At 46.3% G+C, this 14,650-nt stretch overlaps 8 protein-coding genes across 8 annotated transcripts; 1 reads left to right on the plus strand and 7 right to left on the minus strand.

Annotated features, from left to right (window-relative positions):
- Nucleotides 1-409: 409 nt before the first annotated feature.
- Nucleotides 410-2,605, minus strand: TbgDal_XI18100 (minichromosome maintenance (MCM) complex subunit,putative; the record flags this gene model as incomplete). The annotated part of the gene is made up of 1 exon (XM_011782652.1): nt 410-2,605. One exon carries the CDS (start codon nt 2,603-2,605, stop codon nt 410-412), a length of 2,196 nt encoding a protein of 731 aa, XP_011780954.1.
- Nucleotides 2,606-3,669: 1,064 nt separating this feature from the next.
- Nucleotides 3,670-4,095, plus strand: TbgDal_XI18110 (hypothetical protein, unlikely; the record flags this gene model as incomplete). The annotated part of the gene is made up of 1 exon (XM_011782653.1): nt 3,670-4,095. One exon carries the CDS (start codon nt 3,670-3,672, stop codon nt 4,093-4,095), a length of 426 nt encoding a protein of 141 aa, XP_011780955.1.
- An 819-nt stretch (nt 4,096-4,914) lies between these two features.
- On the minus strand, nt 4,915-5,301 carry TbgDal_XI18120 (tubulin binding cofactor A, putative; the record flags this gene model as incomplete). The annotated part of the gene is made up of 1 exon (XM_011782654.1): nt 4,915-5,301. The coding sequence occupies one exon, from the start codon at nt 5,299-5,301 to the stop codon at nt 4,915-4,917; it is 387 nt and encodes a 128-aa protein (XP_011780956.1).
- Nucleotides 5,302-5,552: 251 nt separating this feature from the next.
- TbgDal_XI18130 (ATP binding protein-like protein, putative) lies at nt 5,553-6,122 on the minus strand (the record flags this gene model as incomplete). The annotated part of the gene is made up of 1 exon (XM_011782655.1): nt 5,553-6,122. One exon carries the CDS (start codon nt 6,120-6,122, stop codon nt 5,553-5,555), a length of 570 nt encoding a protein of 189 aa, XP_011780957.1.
- Nucleotides 6,123-6,385: 263 nt separating this feature from the next.
- TbgDal_XI18140 (hypothetical protein, conserved) lies at nt 6,386-6,988 on the minus strand (the record flags this gene model as incomplete). Its single annotated transcript, XM_011782656.1, has 1 exon — nt 6,386-6,988. One exon carries the CDS (start codon nt 6,986-6,988, stop codon nt 6,386-6,388), a length of 603 nt encoding a protein of 200 aa, XP_011780958.1.
- Nucleotides 6,989-9,596: 2,608 nt separating this feature from the next.
- Nucleotides 9,597-10,064, minus strand: TbgDal_XI18150 (hypothetical protein, conserved; the record flags this gene model as incomplete). Its single annotated transcript, XM_011782657.1, has 1 exon — nt 9,597-10,064. One exon carries the CDS (start codon nt 10,062-10,064, stop codon nt 9,597-9,599), a length of 468 nt encoding a protein of 155 aa, XP_011780959.1.
- A 1,516-nt stretch (nt 10,065-11,580) lies between these two features.
- On the minus strand, nt 11,581-12,249 carry TbgDal_XI18160 (hypothetical protein, conserved; the record flags this gene model as incomplete). The annotated part of the gene is made up of 1 exon (XM_011782658.1): nt 11,581-12,249. One exon carries the CDS (start codon nt 12,247-12,249, stop codon nt 11,581-11,583), a length of 669 nt encoding a protein of 222 aa, XP_011780960.1.
- Nucleotides 12,250-13,253: 1,004 nt separating this feature from the next.
- TbgDal_XI18170 (hypothetical protein, conserved) lies at nt 13,254-14,498 on the minus strand (the record flags this gene model as incomplete). Its single annotated transcript, XM_011782659.1, has 1 exon — nt 13,254-14,498. One exon carries the CDS (start codon nt 14,496-14,498, stop codon nt 13,254-13,256), a length of 1,245 nt encoding a protein of 414 aa, XP_011780961.1.
- Between the last annotated feature and the right edge of the window lie 152 nt (nt 14,499-14,650).

Raw genomic sequence — 14,650 nt, forward strand, 5'->3', positions numbered from 1 at the left:
GTCGTTTGATAGCTCGACTTAAAGTTATAGAGGAGAGGAACGAAATTTTATTTTCAAAAAAGAATGTCACTGAAGCGCAGGCGGTCACGGTCGCATGAATATCCACTCTTGAAACCGACCAGCCCCTGGGGGAAACCCGCAAAAGAGGACGTATGCGTTGAAGGAAAAGGAAAGTCCTTCATGAGAGCACAGAGAAGGCTCCGATATCCAGAACGGCGACAACGACAACAAATGGCGTGGGCCCCCGTCCATTCGGAGTTGAAACCAGAGCAACCTTAACGTCCCACAAGGATCCGCCCTTCTCACTACTTCAAGGCTTGTATTTGGATCTTGCCGAGTCTCTTCTCTATCCAGTGTCATGTACCTCTTCCTTGATTTACCAACGGAAAAATTAAAGTCTATGGTGCTTTCACTCCAGTGAAAAGTGAACAGTGTTCCCGCTCACTTCCCACACACCCACGTCCGCGTAAGTGTTCAAACAGCGTTGTAAATGTGACTCGTCAATACCTTTTATCATAAGAGCCGGTCGCACCTCAGCCAAATCAATCGACCCCCTGGAACGAGCCAATTCCTTAATGGTCGAGAAAATTGCAGCATCAGATGTTGTCACCATTCGCCGCCCACCGGTATCCACACGTTCTTGTAGCGAAATCTTACTACAGTCTAAAAGCCGACCAGCCTCTCGTACATCAGCTTCAACGACACGGTCGGAGAAGCGGAGTCGCGCGCATGCTTGCGAGAGGCGAATGATACTGAGTAGTGTCCGCGCGGTAACAACGTTTGTGTGACGAACACTCTGAGCCCGCATTTCACAATAAATGTCACTGATAACCTTTGCTGCAGAGCTGTCAACAATAGGGTGAATTTTTTTGGCTTCACCAACGTATGCCTGCAGGAAATCCTTTCCAAAGTAGTCACTTGACAAACCGTAAAACCCATTGTCGGATACCGTCCCTGGTGCCACACCGTGCAAATGAACATAGGTTACGTGCATCGAAAGTTCTGCATCCCGTTCCCGGTTTGATTCGTCAAGCAGAAGCCAAAGGACATCGAAACGAGAAAGTAGCGCGGGAGGTAAATTTACATTCTCACTCGGTGTCAAATTGCGGCGCCAACGTCCATACTTGGGGTTTGCGGCGGCTAAAATAGATGTGCGGGCATTGAGCGAAGTAATTATCCCAGCTTTAGCTATAGACACCATCTGTTGTTCCATTACCTCATGTAACGCTGTCCGATCGCTATCGTCCATTTTGTCAAACTCGTCAATACAGCAAATACCCCGGTCCGAAAGAACCAATGCGCCACCCTCAAGCATCACCTCTCCGGTGTAAGTATCTCTAGTCACAGCCGCCGTTAAACCAACACCAGAACTGCCCTTCCCTGTTGTAAAAATAGAACGAGGGGCTACCGAAGCAATCCATTTCAAAAGCTGACTTTTGGCGACCCCGGGATCCCCCATCAAGCATATGTTGGTGTCACTTCGTATGCGAATCCCGTTGGCAATGGAGCTTCCCCCAACCAACAAACAGAGTAGTGCCTTTTTAACATCCTCCATTCCCCAGATTTCTGGTGCCACGCTTCGCGTCAGCTTCTCAATAACAACCTCCTTGTCGGGATGCTGCTTCACATTATCTACCTGAATCTTCAGGTCATCTGCAGCCTCCTGATAGCTGCGCCTTTCCAACTCAATGCGCAGAGCGCGAAATAGAGTCTTCACCATTGTTGATGCCCTAAATGCTTCATGGCCTTGCCCAGTAGACGGATCAGGGCAATACGTCCCCACAACCTTTACAACCTGTCCTGGGGTTGCTATTCGTGTCTGCTCACCCTCACAAATGACACGAATCGTACGAGGAATGGCACCTCGGGGCACGTACTGGGGAAGTTCCTGTAAACGAAGCTCCTGGTGCTTGGTGAACTTACTTGCCTTATACTGAGGGAGGAGACGACCTACGGTATTGTTCAACCTGCAGCGCTGTGACTGGCACACCATTAGCGGGGTCAGGCGATCCCCAATAACTTGCTGAAATGTGGTCTCAGCACACACCTCGCAGACAGATACTAACATTGATAGCTTGGGGCGTACAGCTGTTGCGGCAATACAAATTCCACGCAACACAACGAGTGTGCCTATCAAACCCCCCTTTAACTGCCTGAGAGGCACAGGCTCAGAGAAGCTAGTTAAGGGCATCACAACCAGTTCGTAACGTCTCGTAAGTAATGGAGGAAGATGCTGTCCCGCTGTCTGCGCCTCTAAAATAAGGTGATCAATCATATCTTCTTCGAAATAAGCCTCCGGAATTATCTCATCCACAACGCGATACATCTCTTCACGGTACCCCATGACATTCATTTGGATTCGCTGCGCCAGGTACAACTGCCCATAAAGTTGTATGTCATCTAGATCAACAGTGAAAACGTTTGTCTCCCTACGGGCTACCCGAGCCGCCATATCCATGTATTTCATCCCGCCAGACGCATCACGAAACTCTTCAAAGAAACGTCTGCACAAATCACGATCGGCCAAGTAGTTGGGATACTTGGAGGTGGCAGCTACAGCAAATGCCGCCTTTTTGGTCTGCTCTTGCGTCGGCCCGTCCGCCATAGGCAGGACGATCTTGCACACAATTCAACAACCAACTGAGAGGCGGAAGAGTAAGAAAAAAAAGGTCCTGTATAACATGAAAATTGTAGATAGCAACGGGCAAATGATGACTCATACCCTCAACACCAAGAAGGGAGAGATGTGCCGAAACACTTGATGTTTTCAAAGTCCTCCTCAATATTCAGATGGATTCATTACGCTGCACAGAAGTCACATCCCACCATCATCCTGTCCCGTATCTCCATTCGGTGTGCAATATCTTCCCTTCCACAAAGATAGATAACAAATGAAAAACTTGTTGAACCAACCATAATGGTCAAAGCGGAAAGAGAAACCAGCTCAGGGAAGGTGAAAAGGGGAAATAGTAAAAAAAAAGGTAGCGATCATTCACAAGCTGCTAAAATAGTAAAATAAACAACCTCACGCATATACACAAGACTCCTACTACATGGTCAGGATCCTAGAAATTTAAATATATTCCAGGCCTGGAATATAAATATCAGTTTTGTCGTGAGGTGGATATGTTAAATCACCTAGCAACAACGTACCACCGACGAAACACCGTCCCCCCCCCCCTCTTCGGGGATTCTACTGAAGACAGAAACACAGGGAAAGTACACACATAAGCACACACACCGAGCATCCAATCCTTCAGTTTAATTAAAAACGAACGAACGTACTTCCTTCTCCCCCCCCCCCCGCCCCCGATCACAGGGTTCTAGCGGTAAGTCCCTTTGCCACCACCACCACCACAAGGTGCTCTCATGAGCAAAAAAAAAAACGTGTCCCTCGTTGAAGGAGTGCCCAAGACCACGAACATTAAGGAATGAAATCACCCATTGTCATATATTACCTTTAATAGGAACGAACGGTTTTTCTTTTTCTTTTTTTCGCCACAACGCACTAATCAACAAGCAACACACATAAAGAGGGGAATCAAAAATAGTAGGAGTTTAGTGAGAGGTCAGCGAGCCTCACTAACACATTCACTTCAAGAAAATATTTTATATGCCACAACACCGACAACAACGCCGCATCTCGTTTCCGTGTAAAAACGAAACGCGATGTCGGGTTTGTGTAACCCTACCCCCCGCCCCCCCACACACACACACGTAGAAAAGGGGGCGGATGACATACTGAGAATAACCTGGCACGTATATACGTATATAGGCCAGCGGCATAAATTTGTTCGCGCTCTTCAAACACGGACGCACATCTGTCTTCAAGTGGCACCAAGGATATTATCGAATACCATGGAAACGAAAGTAAGCGAGAGAACCCGGTACCATCGGTTACTTACTGAACGCGGGTTTTCAAACCGCATAGCGCACTCTGAAAAGTGGCGAAAGTGCTCTATGCTATGTAGGAACCTTCATCCCACCTCCTCATGCTTACGCTGTTGGATAGTTATCAAAGCGAGAAATAATAACAATAATACGGAACCTTTCATTTACCAACAACAACCGCCGATCTGTCGACTTATTTGGTGATTCCGCGGACAGAACAAAAAGAAAGGGGGATATCACAAAAAGCAAACTGCAGCGGTGTTGAGTAAACATGCACAATGATATTAAGACACGGGGTCACAGTATTCACATGAACTGTCTCAAAGAAGCGGTCAACATCCCTTGGTATTACCTTGATCACTCAAAACCAACCAACCGCCTGGAGGGTACAAGGGGGGAGCAACATTCAATTCGGTGCCTCGTTGAAACACAACCATATTCGGCAAACGAAGTGCCATCGGAAACACCCCGTGCTACAGCTGATAAACACATTTTGGGCCGCTTCTGTAGGCAAATTACCAAAGCGTCTCAGACGCTAAGGCAACGTATATTTCGAGCGTAAAATTTAAAAGATTGGCCGGGAGAACAAATAAAATGGACCAAACTTACCTGCAGATGACAGCGCTCATACGCTTCATGCAGATGTTATTGCCCTGATCACCGCAGAGCATATTCAGTACATAAACAATAAGTGAAATCAGATACAATCCTGAAGTACCACTGACACTAAGCATTTAGGTATGAAAGTATACATTTGCAAATAGAACTTTCCACTTATTGGTTACTTCTTCCAGAGTGTTAGCTCTCTCAACTACGGTAAAGTTCAACACCGCCCTTGCCTTTGCAACAATGAACATAGAAGAAAGCAGAGCGGAGTACCCAACACACGAAAAATGGTGAGACACATGTGTTAAAAAGATGTAGAGCGCAAAAAAAAAACTTAAGTAAATTAATCTGAGAACACATGCCTCACTTCAATTAAAAAGGCAACACCACCGCTAAGGTTTCGTACTACCGATTGTATTATTGTTTAGACAAAGTTAGCTGTGCACTTTCTAAAGTTGTACGGGCATCTTGCATTAACTCCCCTTCTTCCGCGTCGTTTTCGTGGGTGTCCAAAAAATCTTGCAGGTCTTTTATAGCGGCCCTCACTCTGTTTTCAGAGTGGGGAATCATCATTTGTGCCTCAGCTATGACATTCTCTTGTTGTTTTACTCGATCCGGGTTGGTATCCCTGATTGATTCTAGGCGTGCTGTTTCGCACACAACCTCCTTCTTTGCAAACTCCAGGTCTTTCATGTTACGTTTGAGTCCATTGACTTTGATTCTCAGAGCCTTTACAAAAGGATCTTCAGCCTGCTTTACTCGACCAGCAAAGCGATTAGCAGCATTGCCCTCACTTGTCGACATTTTACTCAGCAATCTGAGACCTGTCGTAGGAAAATATCACAACTGTCTCGCCGCTCGGGGGCTAGGTCTGTCTCCGCGCTCGACCCTACAACGTAAAAAGGGATGAGATATGCAAGCCCGCACACAAACAGATATATATTACCCAAGTAAAAAATATATACGAGTATACGAGAAAAAATCTAGCCGAACCACAAAAGGATGGGGCTGATTAAGTACATCTTAGAAAAACAACCACATGATCTTAGGAGAGATTAGTCATTACCCTGATCCGCCGCAAACATCCCTTGTTCATTCAACATCCCATAGCTTGCAAGTACCTTAATTACAGTCTCGGAGGCAAAATCGTCAGTTCCACCAAACTCATCAAACCCAATAATACTGTGGAAAGTGTTCTTGTTCTCTACTAGCATAAGCGTCGGCAGCATCAGAACATTAAATCTTTCCGCAAGAGAAGGTATTCTCTCCACATCAACATAGCAGAATCGCGTTTCGAAATGTTGAGGTGCGATTATCTGAAGGTGGCGCTCCAATATGGAGCACCTTGATGTGCTTCTTCTCATAAAGTGAACGACAACCCGCTCAGATTCCTGCACAAACTGAAAGAATTCTTTCGGATCGGACACTTCATGAAGTCTTCCATGTCCCTTCCTTATCCATGCCTCCCTGCGTGCTTCCATCTCCTTCAGTGCCTTAAGCCTCTTTCGACGTATGTCCAGCAGCTCCTCGTCATCCATATTGTCAACACGCTCCATCTCATCGTCCACAGCACGCTCTATTGTCTCTGCGATCCGCAGAAGCGCCTGTTCTGCTGGATTCGTCATTCCTTGTAAAGTAACCTTTAAAAACTGAACAAGAGGGAGAAAAAAATTTTTTTTACCAAACGCAAAAATGCCTCATCCAAAAGGCATACATATATCAACAAAGGAGTCAGTTGGCCTTCTGCACTCGCAACCTCAGTGCTCAATCCCCAACAAAGCTGAGTCTTGCGCGACACATCTATCCTCCTACCGCTTGGAAGGGCGGCCTACATCGACATCCACACCGGGTTACTTTCTCCGGGCTGCAGTTTAAACGCTCAACAATCCTACAAATGGGTATTGTAACTAGGATCTGTCGTTGCACACGAGGCTATAATATCAGCGTCCGTTTTCTCTCTAACATTGCGAAGAAACGAATACGACGGGCAGCCCGTCGAATTGACAGGTGAAAAGAAACATACACGCATCTGCTTGACCACCAGTAACGTGCGGCGGAACGACACACCACCGCTGACTGAATCGGTTATATCGCTGACAATACTTTGAATGATGTATTTGAAGGAGTGAACATACGCATCCCTTAACTGAAGCACAACGTCAGTTACCCATGGGACGAAATACGATCCATCCCTTGAGCGCGCATATAGTCGGATTTGCCACCTTATAGCGCTACAGAGCATTGCTCGGTCAGCAGCGGCTAATATTGCAAACGCACCATCCGTGTCATTTTTAAGATTATATACAATGGAAGAATAAAGCATTCTGGTCTCGGTATGATTGAGATTTCTCCCCGAGCCATATAAACCGCTCAATCCTTCCTGTGAGTAGTTCTCAGGAAGAACCAAAGATAAAGGTTCAGGCGTCAAAAGTTTCTCCCAACCTAAACCGAAAAGAATTACAACAATACACATGCGATACAGGCGCCGCATCGTAAATTGCTTAAATAACGAAAAGATAGTAGAAAAAACAATAGTACAAGCGACAAGACAAAAATAAAACAAACCAAGCCACTTTTGGATGTCAAAATACCCCACCACCCACTGTTACCAACTCCCAACGAACGCGGCCACCTTCAAACACCACATACGGCACAAGCCTCATCACTTACGAGACAACAACAAACGATAAAAGACGTCCATCAACAGTGACGCATCAAACAATTATTATAAGCCGTCACTGCAACAAAAACATAGAGACGAAAAATCCGGTAATTCCCACTTCCGAGAAGCATCCATGGTGGAGAGACAACCGTTGATATAATAAAAACAAGACCAATGCCAAAAAGGCAGTGACAAAAACTACAACTCACAACAGCATGCGCGGCCTCACCACCATCACCTTTCGCACAAAGAGTGAAAAGATAAAGGAGCATAGGACCACAATGCTACAAACAACACACAACCTAAAAAAACGACAAGCAGTATACAACAAACATTCCAAATCGCCAATCATTACACAATCACCTAAATGAAAACAATAAAACAAACAGTAAAAAGGGAGTAAACCACTACACGAAGAGACCAGTAACCCCTCCAACTGCAGCAACATACGCAGCCAACGGAAAAAATGAGCAAAAAAAAAAACATCGACACAAACGAACATTCAAATATATCACACCAACAAAAACAAAAGATATGCGAAAAGCGCCAGCAAAAGCCAACTACAAATACACCCTGACACGGAAAACCACAAAAAATTAATGAAAAAGTAGATACGATACGAAACAGACTCTACAACAATGCATCTCATCCCTATACAAAAGATAAGCGACACATGCTTTCTTTTTTTGGGGGGGGCCTCGAAATGCACATAAACATTTCCTCCTCTATGAGGACTAAATGATGAGTCCCTCCCCCCCCTCCAATCAAATGAAAAAGGAAGTAGTGCATACACAAAGTGATGAATCGTAGATACAAAGGAAAAAAGCAAACAAATCACTGTGGACAGATGTATTTGTAAGGCCAGAAACATCCTCCAGTGCAAATATTGTTTCCTTCGGTACGCTGAGTAAAAGAGTAGATGGGTAGCGAAATGCCAGAAGATTATCATACAACTATTGTTCAGGGAGGGTGTGTCACTGTAGATGGTACCGTGAAAGTTACCGGAAAGAAATAAAGGACGGATCCGTGTGTAAGACAAAAGTAGCCATATTTTACAAACTACATGTCATTCTTTGTAGCCCTTTAAAACAAGCTCCACTCGAATTCAAGGTGGGAACCGCCTGCCACACATGGAAGTTGACTGACTATGACACTAGTCGGCAGAGGCATACGCATTCGTATTAATTCATTCCGCTTTTCCCCACTGCGCGGCGGACCGGAATGAGAACGAGGGCGGCATCATTGGTGCTGGAGAGTGGGAAAAGACTGCCCCATAATATTCCCGGCTCGAATCGTGAACATTACTATGAAGGTTACCGTGAGGCAAAATCGCAGCATCCCGAGAAGGTACAACTCACCACGGTGGTGGAGGGAATCGTCCCTGTGCGGTTTTTATGCCATCATTTCCAGTAACTTTAGCCGCTTTCACGGAGAAACACACCGGAGGGTGGAGCCGAGAATGCGGATGATACAGCCCGTTAGAATCAACAGCGGAAGTCGGTAAAGGGTGGACCAAACCTACTAACACCTCCTGAAGGATTCACGACACTTCCACCTCACTAATCAAAGGAAGAGAGGATTCGTGATCCAGCGGTACGTTGCGAGTGCAATTTGCTTCACTCTCGATTCGACTCGAAAGTAAAGCATACGGCGGGGAAAACATTGGCAGGCTGAAAAAAAAACGGGTAGGTGGGAAATAAAATATGGCTCCGAAGCCACTTGTGCACACAGACGCCCTTATTGCTACGGCGCCCTCATGATCATTCTTACACATTTGTATAGTTTTGAGGGAGTCCGTAAACACAGAAAAGGGAACGATGATTCCGGACGTCGCGGATAGCAGGAAGTAAAAGGGAAAGAAGCAATGGGGCCACATCAGCAAATACGTGCTAAGGCACTCATAGCAACCGAAACCAAACCGGTTACAAACTTGCTTTAGGTGCCAAGTTGTATCCAAGCGTGTTGATAATTGAAAGGGATTTGCGCAGCAAAATGGAATAGGAGAAGGGACTCTCACTGAGCAAACAATGATGCCAATAGTAAGAGCATGAGCGCAAATAAGCAACGGGTTCGGAGAGTCGTGCAATACATGGCAACGCTGGTTCGTGTAACGCCTCTCATTTCTTCTACAACAGGGAGTGAGCAGAGATGGAATGAATCCAAGGAGGGGGAGCGCCATCGTGAAAGTGCGTTACTGAAAGTTGTTCACGAGAGCTTTGCTAAATTTAACCAACCGGCTGGCCGATAGAGAGGGCGTCACTTCCCACAACATCGCTTGTGTGGGTTCCGTACGGCACCTGAAGATGGAGAGATACGGGATACTTCTTCCGATATAACTGAAACATCATGTGATTGCCGCATGCCATTTACTCCGGAGCAGAAGGTAAAGGGATGTGGGGTGGCACCATGGCCCAAGGTAGTGTTGGCCGAAAGCGTCTTAAGTGTAGCCAAGTATTTCTGAGGCAGGTGGGCCCCACCTGGCGTATTTGCAAACAGGAGAATATATATATATGGCGGAGTGGCGCCCCCCCCCAAAAAAAAAAAAAAAACATTCAGCGATGAAGTGTACAGCACTTATTCCACCAAATACTTTTACGGCTTCATCACTTGGGCCTTCCCGGCCTCTATAACTCCGGAAATGGGAGAGCATCGAAACTTTGCCGAGCTGGTGCTCTCCTCGGGAAGGGGGTATTTCTCGCTGGCCCTTCTTTTGGCCCATATACGTACGCGTGTATCCGCCAAGGCTCCGAACCCCTACCTTATAATACAACACGTCAATCTTTTCTTCCCAACGCCCGATGCGAGCACCGAAGAACACGCTGACCAGACCGAACAGTGGGAAATACGTAAAAGGCTGCCGCCAACTCGGACCCACAAGCAACAGATATACGCCCGCTGCCGACATCCATCCATCCCTTGGTTTAACCGGCTTTTTCGTTACATGGGAAGAAGAGCGGAGGGAATAATTCGCCTAGTGCCACCCCACTGCAGCTCCGTAAGCTATCGAACTTGCGATGAGCACAGAAAGCAGAGACCCCCACAATTATCGGCGTCTCATACCTCCGACTACCTGGGTGTTCGCCCGTTTATTTCTTAGTTTAACTCACCGTCAACGCTACTAAATGATTGGCAGAAGGATATAGAGAGTCTTAGAAGAAGGTGGGAAATAGCCACCAATCCCACCACCAAAAACAGCACCCGTATACACACTTATGGGCACATGCGGATCGGTTAAAATGTTTTGCAGGCAAGATTTGGATCACACATGCTGAAATACTAACCCCAGGTGATTAGTTAACCTTACCTCTCTTCCACTGACCTTTGCGTCCCAACACTTCTTCGCCTCATCATACCATAGATCGCGTTAGTAGAAACGCATCTCCGGCGCCTCGGAATATCGTAGGATCCTCGTTTGGCGGCACATATCCAAGATGATCCCCAGCACTTCAGCGCGTTCGCATTTACTAATGATGGGACGCGCACCATCGCGACTTAATTACAAACTTAAGCGGCTGCAGCTGCAGAACTGTTGTTGTGCCTCGGAAGTTGAAGGATGTTGTCGCCGTAAGGGCTCGCTTACCCTTCATGGTGGTTTATACGACCTGCAATGCCCAAACCTCGAGGCGCATCGCCGCAATTTGTGCGCCAAAATTTTTAACATTTAAACCGCACTAGTGGAGTATCATGCGTTACAACTCGCGTGGAAGGACACCAACAGCCATGTGATTCACGCATAACCTGGAGCACCTGCAAGTGAATGGTTTACAAACGAGAAGACCCAATCTCAGCGTGTCCACGCGTGCTTCTAGGGTTTTGTAACTACCGGTCGTCGTTGGAGCCCTGTTCAAAAATAGCCTGCGAAAACTAAGGAGCTCACTAATGACGCTCCTTACACTTGCGGTTGTTTACCCCCACCCAACGACAGCTCCAAGAGCACCACCGCACCACCCAAGGTTCTGACGACCACAGCACTGCCACACTCCACAACCAACAGGGGTTCCAATTTTGCGATCGTCATTTTCATTTACATTGCCGAGTGTAGCAAAACATCCATCCGCGGCATTGTCTTTAGTTTAAACCCAACATCAATTCTGTGACGAGTGAAGATTACCCATGGCATCTTCCGATACCTCCCCACAAATTTAACGCCGATTCTTCAAGCTCTCTCGAGGGACTTAATAACTGCATATCCTCAACAGCAAACCCAAGAGAAGAGTTAAACTTCAACGCCCTTGTTTAGTTCCATATTCCCTGCGTCCACTACCCGTACCTCCAATGACCACCCTTATCCAAATAGTGAGAGTTTTCAACTTCCCCGAACCCTTTCTTCGGTACCCAGACAAACGCTAGTGAAACTCCGCGAAGTGGCGCAGCGCCGCAAAAATTCTCACAACAGAAGACATTCAACCACAGCCAACTCATTAAGCTATTTTTTCACCAAGTTGCTTGGGCCCCATCTCCTTCAAAGGCAACTCCACCTCTTTTACGTTCACCCCTCTTCCTCTAACTTCACAAAGAATCGCATCATCAACACAATTCTCAGACATATGGATTGTATCCAATGACGGAAGAGTTTTAAAAAAATCTGTATCCACACTAGTATTATAACACTCTGTGACGTCCAACGCCCTCAGTTGACTCATTCCCCTAAGTGCAGACGTATCACCTAAATGACCACAATAACGAAGCTTCACAGCCATAAGTGAAGTAATGCCACCAAAAAAGCTCACATCTTGAACGCCCAAACAAGAAACATTAACTAACTTCAACTTCATGCAACCTTTCAGAACATCAAAAACACGAATACTATTGCAATAGGAAATATCAAGTGCTATCAAATTCCTGAAATCCCTCAGGACACTGGTATCAGTAATACCTTGGCAACTTATCAACTGTAATTGTTGTAGTGTAGTAATTTCATGTATCCGCCTAATATTTGTTAGCGTCGTACAGTTGTTGAGAATTAGTGTCTGCCACCCGCTGCTTTGTGATTTTCTGAGGTATTGTTCTATTGTCGCATTTGCTTCTACTCCAAAACTTTCCACTATTCCGACAACTTGCTGATATGTAGGGGGTTGCTGCTGAGTCATATCTTAATTTTCTTTCTTGTCGTATCTTAGTTTATTGCATGTCTTTCTGCATGTATTGACACCACAAATATAGCATTGAAAAGGAAGTTGTAACATGTGCATATTGTAACAATATATATGGTGCAGAAGTATGTGAAGTGTACCGCTGTGTTCATTGCATCTCGTCAGGGGGGGGGGCACTTGTATGTTTTATAGAAAATTTAAGTATATTCAGCTGTATCGTTATGTTTCCTTACATCGTGAATAGCAGGCAAGCAGCACACAAGGAACACGTTTTTTTAAAGATTATGCGGTGCCTGTTTCAGTTCAATTGATTTTTTTTTGACAAAATAACCGCAAAGGGTAAACGCCAAATTGCCGCAGATGACAACGGCCAGCAGTGACTGACAGAAGGCCACTGCCCACCGGAAAGGAAAAAATCATAGAGCTTTTTTTCTCCGTCAGTACTGGCCTGGATCACGATATTCTCCTCTAAGCATAAAAGCACATATCTGCTATAAACCACCACAAAAACATAAAAAAATATATTGCCTCCAACAATGTAGGAAAATGTGGAAGAACCCTCCTGCTGATCAAACGTCGATAACAACTGTCACTGCTACTTGATATTAACCCCCACCCTTTTATATTGCTTAGCACACATGTACGGACAAACATTTTTTGCTCCGTCATCTCAAAAAAAAAAAAAAATCGCACACACACACTTTTCCTTCCACCTTTTAATCCCTATATGCACGAACGTATCGAATTATTAAAAATAAATAAAATCAAACGCTCCCCCATCACCACTTACCCTACCTTAAGCATCTGTTGCACCCATGGCCCGACGTCCCTGTATTTCCGCAGTAGAGATAATTTTTTTTTTTTTTTAGAATTTTCTTCGTGCCTTCGTGGGAGTTTCCCCCCACTGGCGCGGCCATCAGCCATCACCGTAGAGCCCTGAAATGCTATCGGTCTGGCGACTGTGGCAGAGTCTCCCTTTTTTATTCATCCTAACACACCCTCTATAATTTTTGTTGTAGCTCCGCATTTGAACGGAATACAGCAGATGGGGCGAGAAGCCTCCCACCCCGGACTCTCCAAAAGATGTCAATTAGCAATCCTTTTGTTTTGATTTTTGTTATTTGTTTATTATTCTCTTCCCCTCTTTCTGTTTCTGTTGCTTGTTGACTGCATACCCCCCCCCTGTCTCTGAGTGTGTCTGGACTATTCCTGCGTCCGGTGCTTTTCCTGCTAGCTCCACACTCGGCAATAAGGGGGGAAGTTGCAGAAGTGAGAGTGGGTTGTATGACTGTTACATTAGGTGAGGACTTCACCTGCGGCCGGCTCCGTTCAACCGCAATGAGAAATTGTGCCAGCCTTTTGGAGAAGCATACATCCTGCACACACACACATACACCTTCTACCGCAAACCTGACACGTAACTCCTTCAAACCGGGACAGCTCATCAAGTGCAGCGACGTTTCTTCGCAGTCGCCGCGTTGGTTGGTAACGGCGCGCTCTACCTTCATACCGTGCATCTTCTTTTGATGTAGGGTGAGGCCAGTTTTTCTAGCACACTGCCTTCCGCATGTCGGGCACACCAACATGGATGTGTTTGTATGCGGGGAATCAGTAGCACACAATTTTGTGCTTTTGCTGCATTTAAGCTCGACTCCCTCACCTTTATGGAAAGCCTTACAATGTCGGATGAGGGAGGCCCTGCAACTGAGCACTTTTTGGCACACACCACACTGCACCTCGCCTTTCCCCGGGGCGTCAACGTTTCCCTCACGGGCACGCTTTCGAGGAAATTGCACCACCACAACGGTACCGTCCTCAGTCACTATGCTCTTATGTTTGAATTTCTTGTGTAGTGACAGGGAAGAGCATGTACCGAAGCTCGCCTCGCACAGGTCACATTGAAACGGCAGCTTCCGTGTATCCTGAGAGGCTGGTGCTGCTGGGACGCTACCATCTCCTTGCAATGAGTCCTCGTTCTCTCTCCACCTTTTCACGCGGCAAATACCGCTGCCTATGCCATGTATTGTTCTAAGGTGGTGTAATAGTCGGCCTGGCACTGCGAATTTGGAGACACAGATGATACAATGAAGCACCTGTGGTCTCATCGGGACTCGTGTGCTTCGACGGTAAAGGAACAATCGCCACCACTGGAGGGGCTCCGGGGGGATATCCACTGCAGGTGTTGCATCGCCGTATTTGATCCTCCGGAGGGCATCAGCTCGCACAAAGCCCTGTTTGCTTACCATGTGCGTTACAGCACTCGAGCGGCATTGGTATGTGGCATCACATTCAGTACATTTGGTCGGTTCGGAGGTTCTCTGAAGAGTGCGTGTCGCAGCAGGTGGGGCCGTTTGTATTGTTGGCCCTATCGCTGCATGTTGCGGGTTACACCATCTGC

This window comes from Trypanosoma brucei, chromosome 11 (genome assembly GCF_000210295.1).
Source record: "Trypanosoma brucei gambiense DAL972 chromosome 11, complete sequence".
NCBI classification, from domain to species: Eukaryota; Euglenozoa; class Kinetoplastea; order Trypanosomatida; family Trypanosomatidae; genus Trypanosoma; species Trypanosoma brucei.